Source organism: Tachypleus tridentatus, chromosome 8, assembly GCF_004210375.1.
Source record: "Tachypleus tridentatus isolate NWPU-2018 chromosome 8, ASM421037v1, whole genome shotgun sequence".
In the NCBI taxonomy this organism is placed as follows: domain Eukaryota; kingdom Metazoa; phylum Arthropoda; class Merostomata; order Xiphosura; family Limulidae; genus Tachypleus; species Tachypleus tridentatus.
In genome coordinates this window covers 156388503-156404906 of record NC_134832.1, presented here as the reverse complement: position 1 = coordinate 156404906, position 16404 = coordinate 156388503, and the positions used below count along the sequence as shown (strand labels likewise).

At 32.3% G+C, this 16404-nt stretch overlaps 1 protein-coding gene across 1 annotated transcript in view; it reads left to right on the top strand.

Moving 5' to 3' along the window:
- LOC143224055 (degenerin unc-8-like) overlaps positions 1–16404 on the top strand; it is a 33656-nt gene that overhangs the window by 13975 nt on the left and 3277 nt on the right. Inside the window, exons 8-10 of the mRNA XM_076452518.1 lie at positions 9015–9102; positions 13051–13114; positions 14440–14516. Of these exons, the coding sequence (XP_076308633.1) occupies positions 9015–9102; positions 13051–13114; positions 14440–14516 (229 nt within the window). The remainder of the gene's footprint in view (positions 1–9014; positions 9103–13050; positions 13115–14439; positions 14517–16404) is intronic.

Below are 16404 nucleotides of genomic sequence, written 5' to 3'. Positions count from 1 at the left end.
AAAGATGATTTAGTGTTACAATGGTACAATATAAGTACTATCTAGGTGGCCCTGTAGTAGAGCTGAGTGTCATGCAGATCATAACTGAGGTTCACGTATGTAGAAAGATCAAAATACTTCTTGCACTGAAACCTAATATAGTTCTCGGACATATTACACACATACGCATCTTTATATAAATACATACATACATACACACGAACAAAACGAAAACAACATTATAATAAAACAAAAAATCAGAATTTGTTTCCTATTCCCAATACTCTTCGTTAAGTCAGAGCATCCAAATGTCTTAGGGATGTCAGTTTTACCTTAACTTGACGCTTGAATCCGGTTCGTTTCAACTTTTCTTGCGTTTTGCCGCTTGTAGTTAGTTGTGGGAAGGCAGTTACCCTCAATAAGTAGAAGTAACCTTAAATAACATTTAACCCACACTAAAATACAAGGATGTAAAAATCCCAACATTCACCCTTTTTTTTTAATACAATAAAACAAAAAGCAAAATATATTATTGCAGTAGAAATTGATCGCCCTTTGTTTTTACAAAACCTCCAACTTATACTTTTCTATTTAATAATTAGTCAGATTAAACTGAACTAAAAACTTCAATAACTCTAACCCAATTCCTTCTTTTGAGGCAAGACTAGCTGACTGAAGTTGGTCTTTCCGCCCCAGTGTATAGAAGAAATATCTAACTAAATTGGTTAGTTACCGAGTGTTATTTGATGTAACTATCGCGCCCTCTATATTCTTCAACAAGGTAGTTTTCCCGAAAGAAAGTTTAATTTTATTTTAATTTCATATTTATTATAAAATGTATGATCGTTTTTAATACACCTGTTCTAATAACCACTCATTAAATTTAAATTAGAAAGCGCTGAGCATAGTCTTATCTTTCAACTTTGAAGTGTTAACGAAAAATTTACACTTAAATAACTAATGAACTTCGTTAACCTTTTTAAGTTTCTCCAATTTTTTTCTTTAAATGTATTTCCCTTATCCCTTGTTTGTGGTTAAATCTTTCTCTTCAATCTATGGAATGTCTTGTGATTCCTATAATTATTTCCTTGGATTACTATTTCATTTTACTGAGATACTATTTTATTAACGAGCAAGTTTATGTTCATTATTTTCCTACATTTATATTTCTAAATCTTAACATCTCATCTTATCCAATCAAATAATACAAATGTTTGATTCACTTACGTAATTTTATCGTCCTGAAAAGGATGCTTATTTTACAACAACTAAATATAACAAATAAATGACTCACTGTTTATCAGTACGTTTGTATAGAGAATTCACTCACAGATAAAATTTCTTTTTCAACATTTCTTGAGGTTACGTGATGTTTAGATCATCGTCTGTGAGGTACTCATCACGTGGTCAATCATAAAAGCAGTGTAGACAATGACATGTAATAGCTTTAGACAAACAGAATTTCAGACCAACATAATAACTTGTAAATGAGATGGCTGTCATACATACTAAACAAACATTCTTACTGTATAAGCATCATAGTTTAAAATCCTAATTAATTGACTTTCTTGCAAATTATATTAATTAAAACACAGTGTATAAGATTTTATATAGTTTATAAATGATGTTGAAGAATCTGTCAAAGTTCAATTTAATTATATCATGTACTTTAATTCTCTCATGTTATAATTTCCACAGACTCAGAAAATAGAATTAACAGATATGAAACAATATTATAGTAACAAATAAAAATCACTTTTACTATGTATAAGATCATATGCCCTCGAAAGAAGGCTAATTTTCATACTTATCTTCATAAGTCACTTCGGTTTGAAGGACTTTTGTCAGTAACAATTATTGTTGTTACTTCCTTATCTAGGGCATTTTTTTACTCAGTGTTTATTGATAAAAGAATTGTGTTGCTTTCAGAGCATCATTAAATCTAAACACCAATTGCATGTTGATAAACCTTAATGTATCATCATAATTTGACAGATGCCTTCATCTCTACGGCATATCCACCTAGTTTGGCGCCCTATCTCCCTTTTAACTTGTACTAACAATGCATCCTATAGCAATCTTCAATGAAGGTAATCATGTCTGATGACAACATCATCTTCCCCACACTTGTTCCACCCTCCTGTGGCTTTGTCTGCCAAGTAAAGGTTAATATTTCTAACATACCAATAATTATTTTTAGCCTAATTCCTTTATAACTCGGTATTTACCGTCTCATTAAGGACGTCTGCCGAATACGTCGCAATAACAGAAGTTGAAAAGTTTTTATTACACATGACAATTCATTCATTATTATATTTTGTCCTTTTTCACGTCTTACTGCTACAGTATTGTTAGAAAAATTCAAAAGGACTTAATGAGTTTAAATAAAAAACTTTATGATGAACTACAGTGTATTAAAATGGTATTCACCTTTTACATTCACTGGATCTCTTTTGGAGAGAACAATTTTTCTTTTGGCACAATTTGTCAAGATGTTGGACGTATTGATCTTGTACTTTTATTTCTTTATTGAATTTCACGCAAAACTACATGAGGGCTGTCTGTACTACCTGTCGCTAATTTAGCAGTGAGAGACTAGAGAGAAGTCAGTCTAATTATTCACAACCCACCTCCAAATTTTTGATTACTCTTTTAGCAACGAATAGAAGGACTGATCAAAACATTATAATGCACCAATAGTTGCAAGGGCGAGCAGGTTTGGTGAGACGGAAATTTGATCTCCTAACCCTAAGAACTTACTGGATGCCACAGTCTTGTAAACAATGACAACGAATGGTCGATTGGGTATATGCCTTTTTTTCTGCATGCTTTTGATTTTTGAGCCCAAATAATATATTGTAGAATTCACGTAACCATCGTTAAACCTTGAACTTTAAATTTGTAGAAGACATAAAATCGATTTTTAGGGATCTAATCTTTAAATGTTAAAACAATTACGTGTACGACATTTCGGTTTGAAAACGATTATAAACTTAATTTATGATAAATTTTCTCATTCAAAATAACTATAATCTTCTTCTTTAATTCTTTTGAATGTTTGTAAGATAAACCTAGAATGAAACTGTTAGATATACACGAATTTTCATTTATGTTAATACGAGAGTAATGAGTTAAGTATTTTACAGTCAGTGTTAAATTTAGTCATCTTTAGAAGCGATAGTTCATTTTACGTTTGCGTATTTAACTGTTTTTGGGTGGTTAATTATTTAGAAACTGGTGATAGTTATATTGTTGTGTTATATTTTTAGAAACTTCTGGATTTATTGTTGTTTCAATTGAGTATAAAAGCATCCTAATATCCAATAGTGTGTAGTTATTTTCTTTCTTCTAACGAAGTGTAAATATATGTTAAAAGTTTAGCTAGATAATTATAACCAGACTGAGTTAGTTTAGTCATGAATAATATATATTGACAAATACCAAAGAGAATTGATCAACTTTTGTCTTGTATTGACAGTAAAGAAGAATAAATCATCTTGTTAAACTATGCTCTGAAGTAACTTAAGCAATTTGTGTGGATGTTGATGAAAAAGATACATTTACTGAAAACTCTGGATACAACTGCAGTAATCAACATATATATAAATATATAGTTTTAAAACAAGTAAACTGTATGATGTGTGTTTCCCATTAAAGTTTATCGTCAACAAGTCAAAGATATCTGATGTAAATAATTGGTTAATACAAAAAGAGAAACTTACAATGACGAGCCAGTCAGGATCTACAATGGTAAATGACAGTAGAAGCAGGCTTAAACAACAGCGACAAATAGTATTTTATACACAAAGCAGTAGGAATAGCAAAATAATGTAGAGGCTTTAAACACGCAAGTAAACTGCCTTAACTTATTTTGATAAGTTAATAGAAAGAACAATCGACTTCGGCTTAATGATATTGATCTAAGAGAACGTGTTAAACAACAGAGAAATATCAGTAAAGAGAAAGACAGAGAAAAAAGAAATCAGAATTGAGGGACTAAAATTATATTTTCAGAAAGAAATTAAAGAGAAAGATTGAAATCAGGAAAGATAAAACAAGTTCAAATCACCAAGTTCACACAGAGAATGAAGTCAGAATCAGTTACCCAAATTTGAAAAGCAGATAGACTAAATTCGTGGTTTTCAATAGCGGAACGAACAATTTGCTCAAAATCAGAAAAGTGAGACAAAGGCGAATGAGCTGTTTTTTTCAACTTCCTTCTGATAGTAAAATAACTTTTAGTTTGTGCAGGCAGCCGTCAAATGGTTCCGACAGCTATGACAAGTTAAAAGTGGCCATCATGAAAGGCTATGAACTTATCAAGTGAATTGTTTTCTCGAATATTAACGAAGTCATATTGACACTGAAGAAACTGTATTTCAGTTTTTTACACATTTACATCGATACTTCACAAGGTCAAGTGTGAAAATAGTTTTGAAGTACTGGTAAATCTAGCGATAAATGAACATTTCAAGTGTTTCAGTTACATGTCACTGTTCTTAAAATACGTGAACGAGACAGTCAAGCTGGCAGGACAGTGTGTGAAATCCAATGGAGAAAATATAACTAGCACGATCAAGAATAACCAGTAAAAGTCAGAACCAGTGGCACTGCCCAGAAGCAGGGTAATAAGAAATGAAAGACAAATGGGAGAAGAGATGTTTATATTTTTAAAAAATGTGTGCATTGTGAATGAGTGCAAGTCTGTCACTAACAAGCAACATCGGAAATCTCAACATAAGACATCTGTAAACACTTATAAGGATTTTCTTGGTGAGTTTCAAAAAATAGTGACTATCAACACAAATGCTGCTGGCAGAAAACAATAGAACAGATAAATCTTTCAGCTTGACCAGAAGAAGGAATTACTATCATCATATTTTAACAGTGAATGATTAATGGTTATCAGATATGCCAACAGTTCCTGTAGTGATCAGACTATGTGAGAAACATTGAGAAGTGCCAACAAGTCACAACATACCAATAGGTGAAGGTTATACCAGGGACAAGAAAGTAAAAGTCCTTCGAGACACTGGTTGCAGTGAAGAGAACTAGTCTAGTACCTAATAAGCGCATGACAGACACTGTGCATCAGTATGTTCTGATTGACGATACAGTGGCAAGGTTTCCCATAGGAAGCATAAATATGTACACTACATACAATGTGGGAGACCTTGAGATCATGGATACGGAGGCACGCATCTATGACTTGATGATTGGTAATATACCAGGGAGTATAGGTTCTGAGAAAACATACAGAAAAAAGACTAATGAGGTATCTGAGTTATCGGAAGAGCACAATAAAAAACTGAGCAAGACATTAAATATCTGGAAGATGAGGTCCTCACTGTAGGTCTACAGATTGAAAGAAGCACAAAAGAAATACCCTTTCCTACAGAAATTTTGGGTCAGTGTCCTAAAAAAATTCGAACTCAAGACAAAGGAAGAAATCGACTTACAGAATTGAGAACTGGAAAAGCATGCTATACCACATCTATCAAGGCAGTTACACTGGGGAAGTTAAGCAGATAATATCTTCAACAAAGAAACGGTCTCAAGGGATGAAGATAGCTCACAATTCAATTGTGAGAGGACAGCTAGCAGAAAAGATAAAAAGGCAAAGAAAATTACCATGGAGACTGGGAGTTGTCTAAGGTATGACCAAATTATACAAATTGTATGACAGCTGCTAAAGAAGAGTACTTAGACAGAATGAAGTGCCATTGACTGGGAGTTGTCTGAGATATGACCAAATTATACAAATTGTGTGACAGCTGCTAAAGAAGAGTACTTAGACAGAATGAAGTGCCATTGACTGGGAGTTGTCTGAGATATGACCAAATTATACAAATTGTGTGACAGCTGCTAAAGAAGAGTACTTAGGCAGAATGAAGTGCCATTGACTGGGAGTTGTCTGAGATATGACCAAATTATACAAATTGTGTGACAGCTGCTAAAGAAGAGTACTTAGGCAGAATGAAGTGCCTGTCATAAAAGAGACATTATACAGTATATATATATTTGACCAGAGCGACTATGATGTTCTGACAACGTTCAACTATGCGACACATTACCCAGAAGCAATGAAATTGCCGAAGATGGAAACAGCGACAGTAGCAGAATCCCTCGTAGTGTAGGCTCTTTAAAAGATGTTTGGGTGACAGACTAACCCATTTCACCTGAAAACTGATGCAAAAGGTGGCAGCCTCATCATTACTGGGCAGTTCTTTACCCCGGATAAAATGGACTTTGAGAAAGAGACAACAGAATCTTAAAGAGCTTGCTGAAGAAGATATTTCTGGTACTTGCAGGTTGTATCAGTTGCTTACCGATAAGTTCCACAAGCGAGTACAGTATTTCACTCCTTAAATGAATGTACGTGGGACAGTAAAAGAGTTTATGTTCATGTTGAAATAGCTATTGACAGAAGATTGAGACACATAAGTGAAGAACACATACCAGAACATTTTAGACCTCAGACACCAACAAGAAGATACTAGTCAACTCTATGGAGAATATTTGTATGAATGTATGATCAGTTGTATTATGTGAAAAGAATTTGACTACAAAACATCTCAGTTCACTTGATAACCGAATAATTCTTAAACAGGACAAAGTTAATGGTGTAGTAATTTTTAACAGATTATATGGTTAAAATGTTCGCACATTAAGTGATAAATCTAAATTTAAGATATTTGGATCGCGTCTGACAGCAACAAAGTAAAGACGTTTACTGAATTTATACGTCAATTTATCTGTAAAAAATTGGACTTGTTTGCTCTCACTATGGAATATTGTATGTAATAAATAGGTTAAATTGTCTTAATAGACCAACTTGGTCATATATCAGTATTTGCACTTATAAACTAGTTGGTGTCTTGGAATCTCATTTAAACAATAAATTTACAGTAACAAATAGCTGTGAGCTTTCGAAATACATGTGGAAACTGATTTTTAACGAGCCTGTCTTTGTTGCCAGTTTTGACACCAATCCCGTACCACAAACTTACTGTTAAATGTAGTAATTTTCGAACTTTGATATTGTTAGGTGTAAAACTGTTTTCATCAATTCATCATAATTTGTCACAAAATATACCAATATTTGTCATCAGGAACAATTTAACAAGCTCAAGAGTTGCACCAGGATTAACAACTTTGTTTCTTCTAAGCCATTATGAAAAAAGATGTTATTGAAGTTCTCCTGGATGATGTAAACAGTTTTACCACAGAAGATTGACTGGGCAATATTTTCATTTTGAATATATTTTGTGTTTATTCATAGAACTTAGACAAGATATAAAGTTTTTGGTTTTACACAACAGAAGATTTCCCGTGTTATGTATAACGGTATTATTAAGAAATATTTAAATACTGTGCAAGTTTTTCGTAACAATAAATACGTTAAATCTAAAGAAACATTTTATTGAATTTTATCTTATGCTGGAAAGCAAAAGAATTGAAGAAAAATAACAAAGAGGTTTTCAACAAAAATAATCAACAAATTAATTTAGAATTGTTTTCATTTCCTATGTAAATTTTCTTCAACTATCAGGATCCTTAAAACGTATCACTTTTATACTATTTATAAATTTATATGCCCAAAGTGTATCCTTCAATATGCAGGATCTACAGTTTGTTATTGCAACTCAAGAACCAAAGACTATACACAAAATACGATTAATTAATCATTCATTCTCTTCGTTGTTTGCAATATTACATCCAATGAGTTTAACATTTTTGGAAGTGCGGTTTAGAAAGAAGCGCTACTTTCGATACAGGCCCGGTATGGCCAGGTGGTTTAGGCACTCGACTCGCCATCTGAGAGACGCGGGTTCCAATCCCCGTCACACCAAACATGCTCGCCCTTTCAGCCGCGGTGCATTATAATGAGTGATCAATCCCACTGTTTGTTGGTAAAAGAGTAGCTCAACAGTTAGCGGTGGGTGGTGATGTCTAATTGCCTTCCATCTAGTCTTACGCTGCGAGATCTGAACTCAGCCATTCCACTCTCCGGAAAATAGTCAACAAGTGGAGGGCTTTCAAAACAACTGCCAACATGCCCAGATCTGGTCGTCCAAGGAAGATAATCCTGAGAGCAGACCGCAAGATGCTAAAATGTCGTCACGGGACTTACAGCAGGCTCTGGCTACTGTTGATGCGAAAGTGCATACCTCTATAATCAGAAAGAGACTGCATAACTGTTACTTGCATGGGAGGTGTACAAGGTGTACCTTTGCTCTCCAAGAGAAGCATCAAAGCCAGATTGAAATTTGCCATAGAGAATGTAGACAAAGACCAGGACTTCTGGGATAATGTTTTTTGGACAGATGAGCCCAAAACTGAATTATTTGGACACCAGAACAGAAAACATGTTTGGCGTAAACCAAATACAGCATTCCATGAAAAGAACCTCATACCAACTGTGAAACATGGAGGTAGAGTTCTGCATTCAGGAGTGGGGTAAACTTTCTTCAGACCGATGTCAGAGACTGGTAGATGGCTACAAGAAGCGTCTCACTGCAGTTATTTCAACCAAAGAGGGTAAGACTAGCTATTAGGGGGTAGGGTATCCTAACTTTTCATCAGTTCGAATATGCATTATGTAGCATGACATTTACAGAAGATCTTGAAAAGTCTTTTCTTCAGTTTTAATTGTTTAGTTATATTCCTATAATCTCTCAGTATTGTTAAAATTGAGATTATATATATATATATATATATATCCAAAAATGTTACAAAATACTCAGGTTTTCATAGGGTGTCATAACTTTTTCACATGACTGTATATTTTCTGTTATGTATAGTTCTTGGTTTGTAAATTTCTTCTTGTATACTATATATTTTCTGTTATTAATAGTTTTTCGTTTGTACATTTTTCAAGTATGTTATTTATGTTCTGTTATGTAGAGTTCTTGGTTTGTACATATATTCATATACACCATATTTGCTCTGTTACGTTTATTTTTTTAAATAAATCTTATTGTCTGTACACATGCACATTAGAATATAGTGTTTTGTTCTTTTCTCATCCTTAGAATATGATGATATGAAGTGTGCATCCGAGTTTATTCAGGAAAACCGAATGATTCATTATTGTGAAGGGTTTTGTCGTCAACCTTGTAGGTAAGAGAAATTATTTACTTCGGACAAAACACACATGATCAGGTGTGACTCAGTTAAACTATACATAATGAACACTGGAACCTAAAGTAAACAGTAGTGATGGTATCTCATTTAAAGGTATTAAAAAGTCGTCGATTTCAGCCACGATGACAATATATCGTCCATTTGATGGGATATGTGTCGTGAAGCATCGAGAGAACACTTTCACAATATAAACAAAATAAGACAGTTATTGAAGTATTTTTTAGGGATACACTTGTAAAAAATTTCAACTAAACTATATTTCTGTAGGTAACAAGAATTATGTTCCTTTATCATTAATTCTTCATTAAGTTTTATTAACAACAGTGTTGAAGTGTATTCAAAACAAGTACGATGGGATAAAAAGTCCCTTTAAACATCATATAAAGCTTTACTTATAATTTAGCTTTGAAACTGAAATTAGTATTTTATGATATATAAACGAAAAACGATTTAAAATAAACAATATTTACTATTGAATCCATTAAAATTAACTGTATGTATGCTCCGTTTTGAACGTTTGTTTATCTGACAATAGATTAACTATGAAACTTAAATGCATTTCATACGGACATTGTTGCAGACAGAGGCTTTGTATGGATATGTTAGAAACTGTTAGTTGTTTTATAAAGCATGTAACATTAAAGATGTTCTAGGACTACGTAAGCTTCAACCCTACTTCTGTTAGCCGTAAAGACACCCACCTTTTACCTACGAATAATAGGACTGACCGTCATTTATGAAATCACTACAAGTGAAAGTACGAGTACTATCGGAGACAGGGTTTGATCCCACTACTCACCCCAGTAACCAGGTCATGTCAAGCACTACCTATTGGTTGTATCACGTCTCAGTTGTATACCAGTAATACAAAATTAATATTGAGAAAATTTAGGAACACAATATACTGGGTAAGAAGATCTGAACAAAGCTCAGCAAGATACAGCGGAGTTATTATACATATGTGATACTAGTAATAGCGTATTGTGACAACAAACAAGGTATAAACTATGGTTTTAGAACTTATTAAATGAATACATGATAGTAATAGTATATTTTAATAAAAAAAAACAGTCAAGACAGTAAGTTTAAAGGTGTTTTTAAAACAGTAATTTCACAGTAACAATAAATACACGTATTTACACTTTAAAATCATATTGTTGTGTAAATATTTTATATATATAAGTAGCGTTTCTCAGACCACAAGTTAAACTAGCTCTCTCTAGTGTAATCCACTGACAGGTAAACAGAGAGACACATTTCTCTGATTTTAACACATAAAACAACACAACAGGTAAGCAATTCAACAATAAATTAGTCCTTTTAACAAATTTTAACAATAGTATCCCATGATAACAGTATTAGCATGTGATAACAACAGGATCACATTACCAGAACTTCAACAACGGGTTATTGAAAACATCTTCTTAGAACTCAGGAATATCACTAAAATATTTTGACAAAACTCTGTCGATATAGATAAAGATAGTTCTAACTATCATCACCTGTACAATCCTTCTATAGAATTAAAATAATAACTACAAACATTTACATACAAAACTGATACATTCTTGTTTAAAAGACACAAACATCAGCTTCCTGTCAATAACACCGATTCGAACAGCTCTTGTAACAACACCCTATTTTTCATAAAGAAACAACCATAACATTAAGCACTATTAAAATACATTTATCTCATAATAAACAGTCTGAAAAAACACACACACAATCCTTCTTAAACTAACATATCTGTTGAAAATAACAGTGACTTTATTAAACATAGAGATAAGAATGAATACTTCTGACATATCTTTAACATTCAACATAACTCTCTCTGAACCAGGACTCAGTCTTAGTTGAGGTTTCAACATCTGTCCAAATAACAATTATATTAATGAGCAAGAACATCTTTCTGTCCTTCATCAATTCTCTGGAAACCAACACGACGTAAAATATTTCTTAAGAAACCTTACCTAACCGAAAATGAACATAAACCAAACAATGACCCACGTTTGGAGAGTTATATGAAAGTATTAAAACTGACACAATAAACAACTTTAAATCTTCCAAATAATAACCTATTAATATTAACTAAAGAAACTGTGTGTGTTTTCTTATAGCAAAGCCACATAAGGCTATTTGCTGAGTCCACCGAAGGGAATCGAATCCCTGATTTTAGCGTTGTTAGTCCTTAGAATTACCGCTGTACCAGCGGTGGACAACTAAAAAGAAAACGTGCTGTAAACAATATTTAATGAAACAAAACTATCATAATAATAATAAAGCCAGCAGACAAGGGTGGACCTATTGTAATTCTTAACAAAGATGACCATATCATGTTAACAATAACATAATCTAATCATAATCTACAGGACACTGATTTATATAATAAATTCTCAGAACGTCCTACAACTCTGTTCATTAAGACAATACCTGATAAACTAACCTTTTCCAAAACAATAAAATTAACAAGGAAACCCCTCGGTATTTGATATCCAGACAAACTTTCCTGGTATATTGTATCACTTACTTAAAATACCCATGTTAAATAATCCTGGCTGACCCATACCTTGTAATATAAACATGGCTGCTGAAAAACTGTCCACTTTTGTTTAATAATGCATACAATTTATTCCCTGTATCCTTCATCACATGAATAATCCATTTTCATAATATTATATAGGATATTAATAGTGATAGACAGTTACCATCCAACTGTCTTCTTTACACTATGGATGTTTCTTCCCTTTATACTTACATTCCACATGATGAAGGACTAGAAACTCTAAAGCTCATATTAAACCTTTCTAACCAATCAGAATTCCAAACATTAACTGATCTTCTCAGCCTGGGTTTAAATCTGAACAACTTTGAATTTAATAACGAACATTACTTCACAGGTTAACAGTATTGCAATAAATATCAAAATGGCTCCCAGTTATGCCAACTAGAGTCGTTATTGTTAGCCAAAACAAAGTTATTCCAAACATTATTTGAAAGTCAGTTTCACTCTTCATAACTCGATCATTTTTCTAATTAGTTATGGTTAACTCTTCAACAATAAGTACCTAAACCATTAAACTTCAGAAACACGTGAGTTAAAACATTAGAGGACTTCGGTTTAAATAATCACTTTCTCTTCAACTTTTTAAAGTAAGTAAAGTTAAAAACTATGGTGTGAATATTTATAATTATAAGATTTTGTATATAAACTTACCTTCCGTCTTCATGATTTTTATTAGAATCAGATCTATGTAGATAATGGAATAACAGTATCACAAAACATTCAAATATTCTGTATATAAAAACCTTCCGTCTTATTTATTATTTTCATGTTTATTATCAGACTTCATTACTGCTTATGTCCGTTTTTTTCTTCTAAAGACAGTAAAGTAAACATGGATGTAGCAAAGTCAGCCTTTTGTCCAACTGCTCTTATTATTCCAAGATTCCTTTTATGTCACAAATAATATTCCTCATTAACATCACATTCCATACCTAAGTTACGGTGAGTTAGGAGGAAAACCTCAGTTTTATAATGAATTACACATAGGAACATAAAAGTGTTTTACAGTATAGTGGACAAATAACTTTGATAAGGAATTAGATTTTAATACAAAAAAAATCACTGTTTAGGTTTTAAACTTATTTATAAGATTGATTTAATAAACATAAAAGTCTTTGTGTTCGTTCGTCATGATTTTCTGTTCTGTGTTTGACAGAGACAACTCACGGTCCTCACAGTCTCCAGTTTTATGTCTCCCGAAAACAAAATGTTTTATCTTAAGATTCTTGAAACATAATACGCTGCTGCCCTGACAATATCCTAGAAACATTTCTCAAAAGAGAATTTTTAAATGTATCGTTGATGGAAGAACATTCTTTGTATCTTAAGTGTTTCTGATCAGTTAACATTTATTTACTCAGGAAAGTTACTTACACCATTGAAGAAGAAAGCAGAATTTGGCCTCTACCTAATGAACAATACAAGGTAACGTAAAAGTAAAGATAAAAGTTTTAACATCAGGATTCCTTTTTAACAAGTTGGTGCATAATAAATAATGTTAAATAATCTACTGATGTTATTTTATTTTGACACTACTAGATATAGAACTTGTACAACTATAGTTAAATCTCTGTGTTCATGAGTTTTAAGTCTTACTCAAACATTGTCTTCTGGTATTTATTAAAACTTCGATTAAATTAAAATAACAGTACAATAACAGACAGATTTCTAGTGTATTCATGATGTCAGAAAAGCAAGTATTCAAGAGATCTTCATAAAAAAAATGGTAAAACCCAATAACTGTATCACTTTCGAAAGATGGATACTTCTTTTTTAGAGTGAGAAACTTGGAATCGTTGTGCATACATCATTCTGACAGTATTATCAAATATGTTTTCGACTGGAATATTTCTAAACATTGTACTCTAGAGAAAGGAAAAAAATCAAGTGCCAATTCTTATGGACTATTTTAAACAATCATGACAGCATGATGAACAAGGAAGGTCGAAACATTGTCCTCTGCTTATCAATAAAAGTGTTAATACCCATACCAGCCGTTCTCAGATACATTAGTGTTTAAGTTTATGTTAGAGCTTTTGGTCTGTGGTCAATAAACATCACAGCATTTGAGACTAGTATAGTGTACTCAATGAAATATCCTCGAATCACTGTCTCTTAAGTTAAACAACATGAAGTGCAGTTTGTCATTCTCATAGGTCTTTGGTGTTCAGTCTATAATTGCCAAAGATGGTCTCTTGTGATGAATGTTCATAAAGGTTCCAGTAAGAAACTTATTATATCTTATAAACCACACTTTACTTAAATTATGTTAATAATCAGCGAAGTCACAAGAATTTTGTGTATAATCCCACTACACAGGCAATAATATTAACATAATATACGTTTCAGCCACACTGTTATAACATCTGTGACCTAATGGTTATCGGACACTCTCCTGGTAGCAAAACTGGAGAGTTTGAACAAAATAAATATAAATATTAATGACATTTATCCAGTTTTTATAATGTAATTCACTGTTCCCAAAGGGTCGAGCTATCATAGAACAACTGTTTCTAAAACAGCTCTTAAGCTTTGTAGGTTTAACATTAAAATATTTAGAAAATGTATTTAAAACAGATATCTTATAGAACAGATTTAGTTTTACTAACATTTCTTATTTATGTAACGACGTTTTATTGTTATACACAATATGAAACTTCATACGTGATTTTAATGTTTTCTTTCAAGTTCTAAGTTAATTGTTACGTCGTACAATGGACATATTTTTTATTTATGAAATAATTTTTTAGTTTACCTACATAATGGATTTTTGGGTTCAACTGGCCAACAAAAGCAGCAACTGGACACTTACCAAAGATTTCGTCAGGTGAGATTTGCCTCTCTTAAGAGTCATAGTGTGCTAAAACTAAAGATTCTTAACTTAGGATACAGAAATATAAATATGAGTTACATTTTCTAACACGAAACATAATTTATATCTAAATATATTGTATATAATACACAGTTTATAACTTCTTATCCACGGTGAAGACCAGTGAATTGATGTGCTAGTAGATATATTTCTACCTTTCTAAATTTGGTATTATTACATGATACTATGTCAGGCAAAGCACAAAAGTGTTGAGAGAGCTTTGAAAATGAAGTTAAAGATAGGTAGGAAAAGTTCAATTAAGAGTGAGATGTTTGTACAGCGACTGTTGTCGTCTTTATTTTGTTTTATTAAAATCTGAGGCTTAGTGATTTGTAGAATCCTTAATTGGCACAACGAGTTTGAGTGTGATAAAATACTTTAAACTTTGGATGTGCGATATGTGTGTATGATACTGCTAACCAACTAACTTCCCTCTGGCGAGTGATTCAGTTTTACCACAGATGTAAAAGTGTGAAACATATAAATAAAATCATACCTATATTACGGATACAATTTATCAGTTGAACCTAACATTTTATGTTGAGTATTTTTTGCTTATTTCCTTAGACATCAATGTATAAATTACGTGAAGTGTGATAACTGATGCAAGTATAATCGTAAACTGTTTTTCGCACATACTTAACGTTACAATCAGCCAAAGCCAACCTTTATTAATTTTCAAGTAAACTTACAAACACACTGTATCATGTAAAAGAATAATGTTTATAGCATGTATTTTTATATTATTCGCACACTATACGTGTATCCAATCATGTATACAGAATGGATATACTATATGTCTCTATGATTATAAGCTGGTCAGATGAAAGAGTAACTCAATAGCTAAAAAGGTCCCTTATTTAGTATGGATAAATAAGACAAAGATACCATTGTCAACTCTTAAACGAAGAAATAAGGAAAAATGACCGTCACATTATTAGGGCCTCTAGTGTCAAACACCTGGCCATCTCTATGAAGGAATCTGAATTTTAAATTTTGTGGTCCACAACTTTTTTAGCTATCACACGATTGAATAGTTATTAACGTGTATACATAGGTAAGTAAGGTTTCTATATATCACATACAATAATCTGTACTTACACAGAATAATTAAAAATAGTAACACACAAATATGGTCCACATCAACATACAATGTAAAAATTATTTAAATGATCGAAATAATTATACATAAAAAAATCTCATGATACTAAAGTTTAGTGTGATATAACTTGCAGTTTCGCTTCTAGCTTCAGTTTCATTTAACATCAATAAAATCTTCATTTTGGTTGATCACCAATACCAGATTCTACTTAATTTAACTTCAGTACTAGCTTCACCTAAAATAACTCCAATACTAACTTAATAATAATTTAACTTCAGTACTAGCTCCACCTTAAATAACTCCAATACTAACTTAATAATAATTTAACTTCGGTATTAGCTTCACTTTAAATAACTCCAATACTAACTTAATAATAATTTAACTTCGGTATTAGCTTCACTTTAAATAACTTCAATGCTAACGAAATAGTAATTTAATTTCAGTATTAGCTTCACTTTAATTTAACTCCAATAATAACTCATCACATACCTTAACTGAGTGTATGGAATTACTGAATATATCATGTACATTTAATCAAATGATACTTCAAACAGCTAATTACTTATTATAAGGCCCGGCATGGCCAGGTGGGTTAAACGAGTTGTAATCGGAGGTTCACGGGTTCGAATTCCTGTTGTATCAAAAACACACTCGTCCTTTCAGCCGTGAAGCCGCTATAATGTGACGATCAATCCCACTATTCGATGGTAAAAGAGTAGCCCAAGAGTTGGCGGTGGGTGA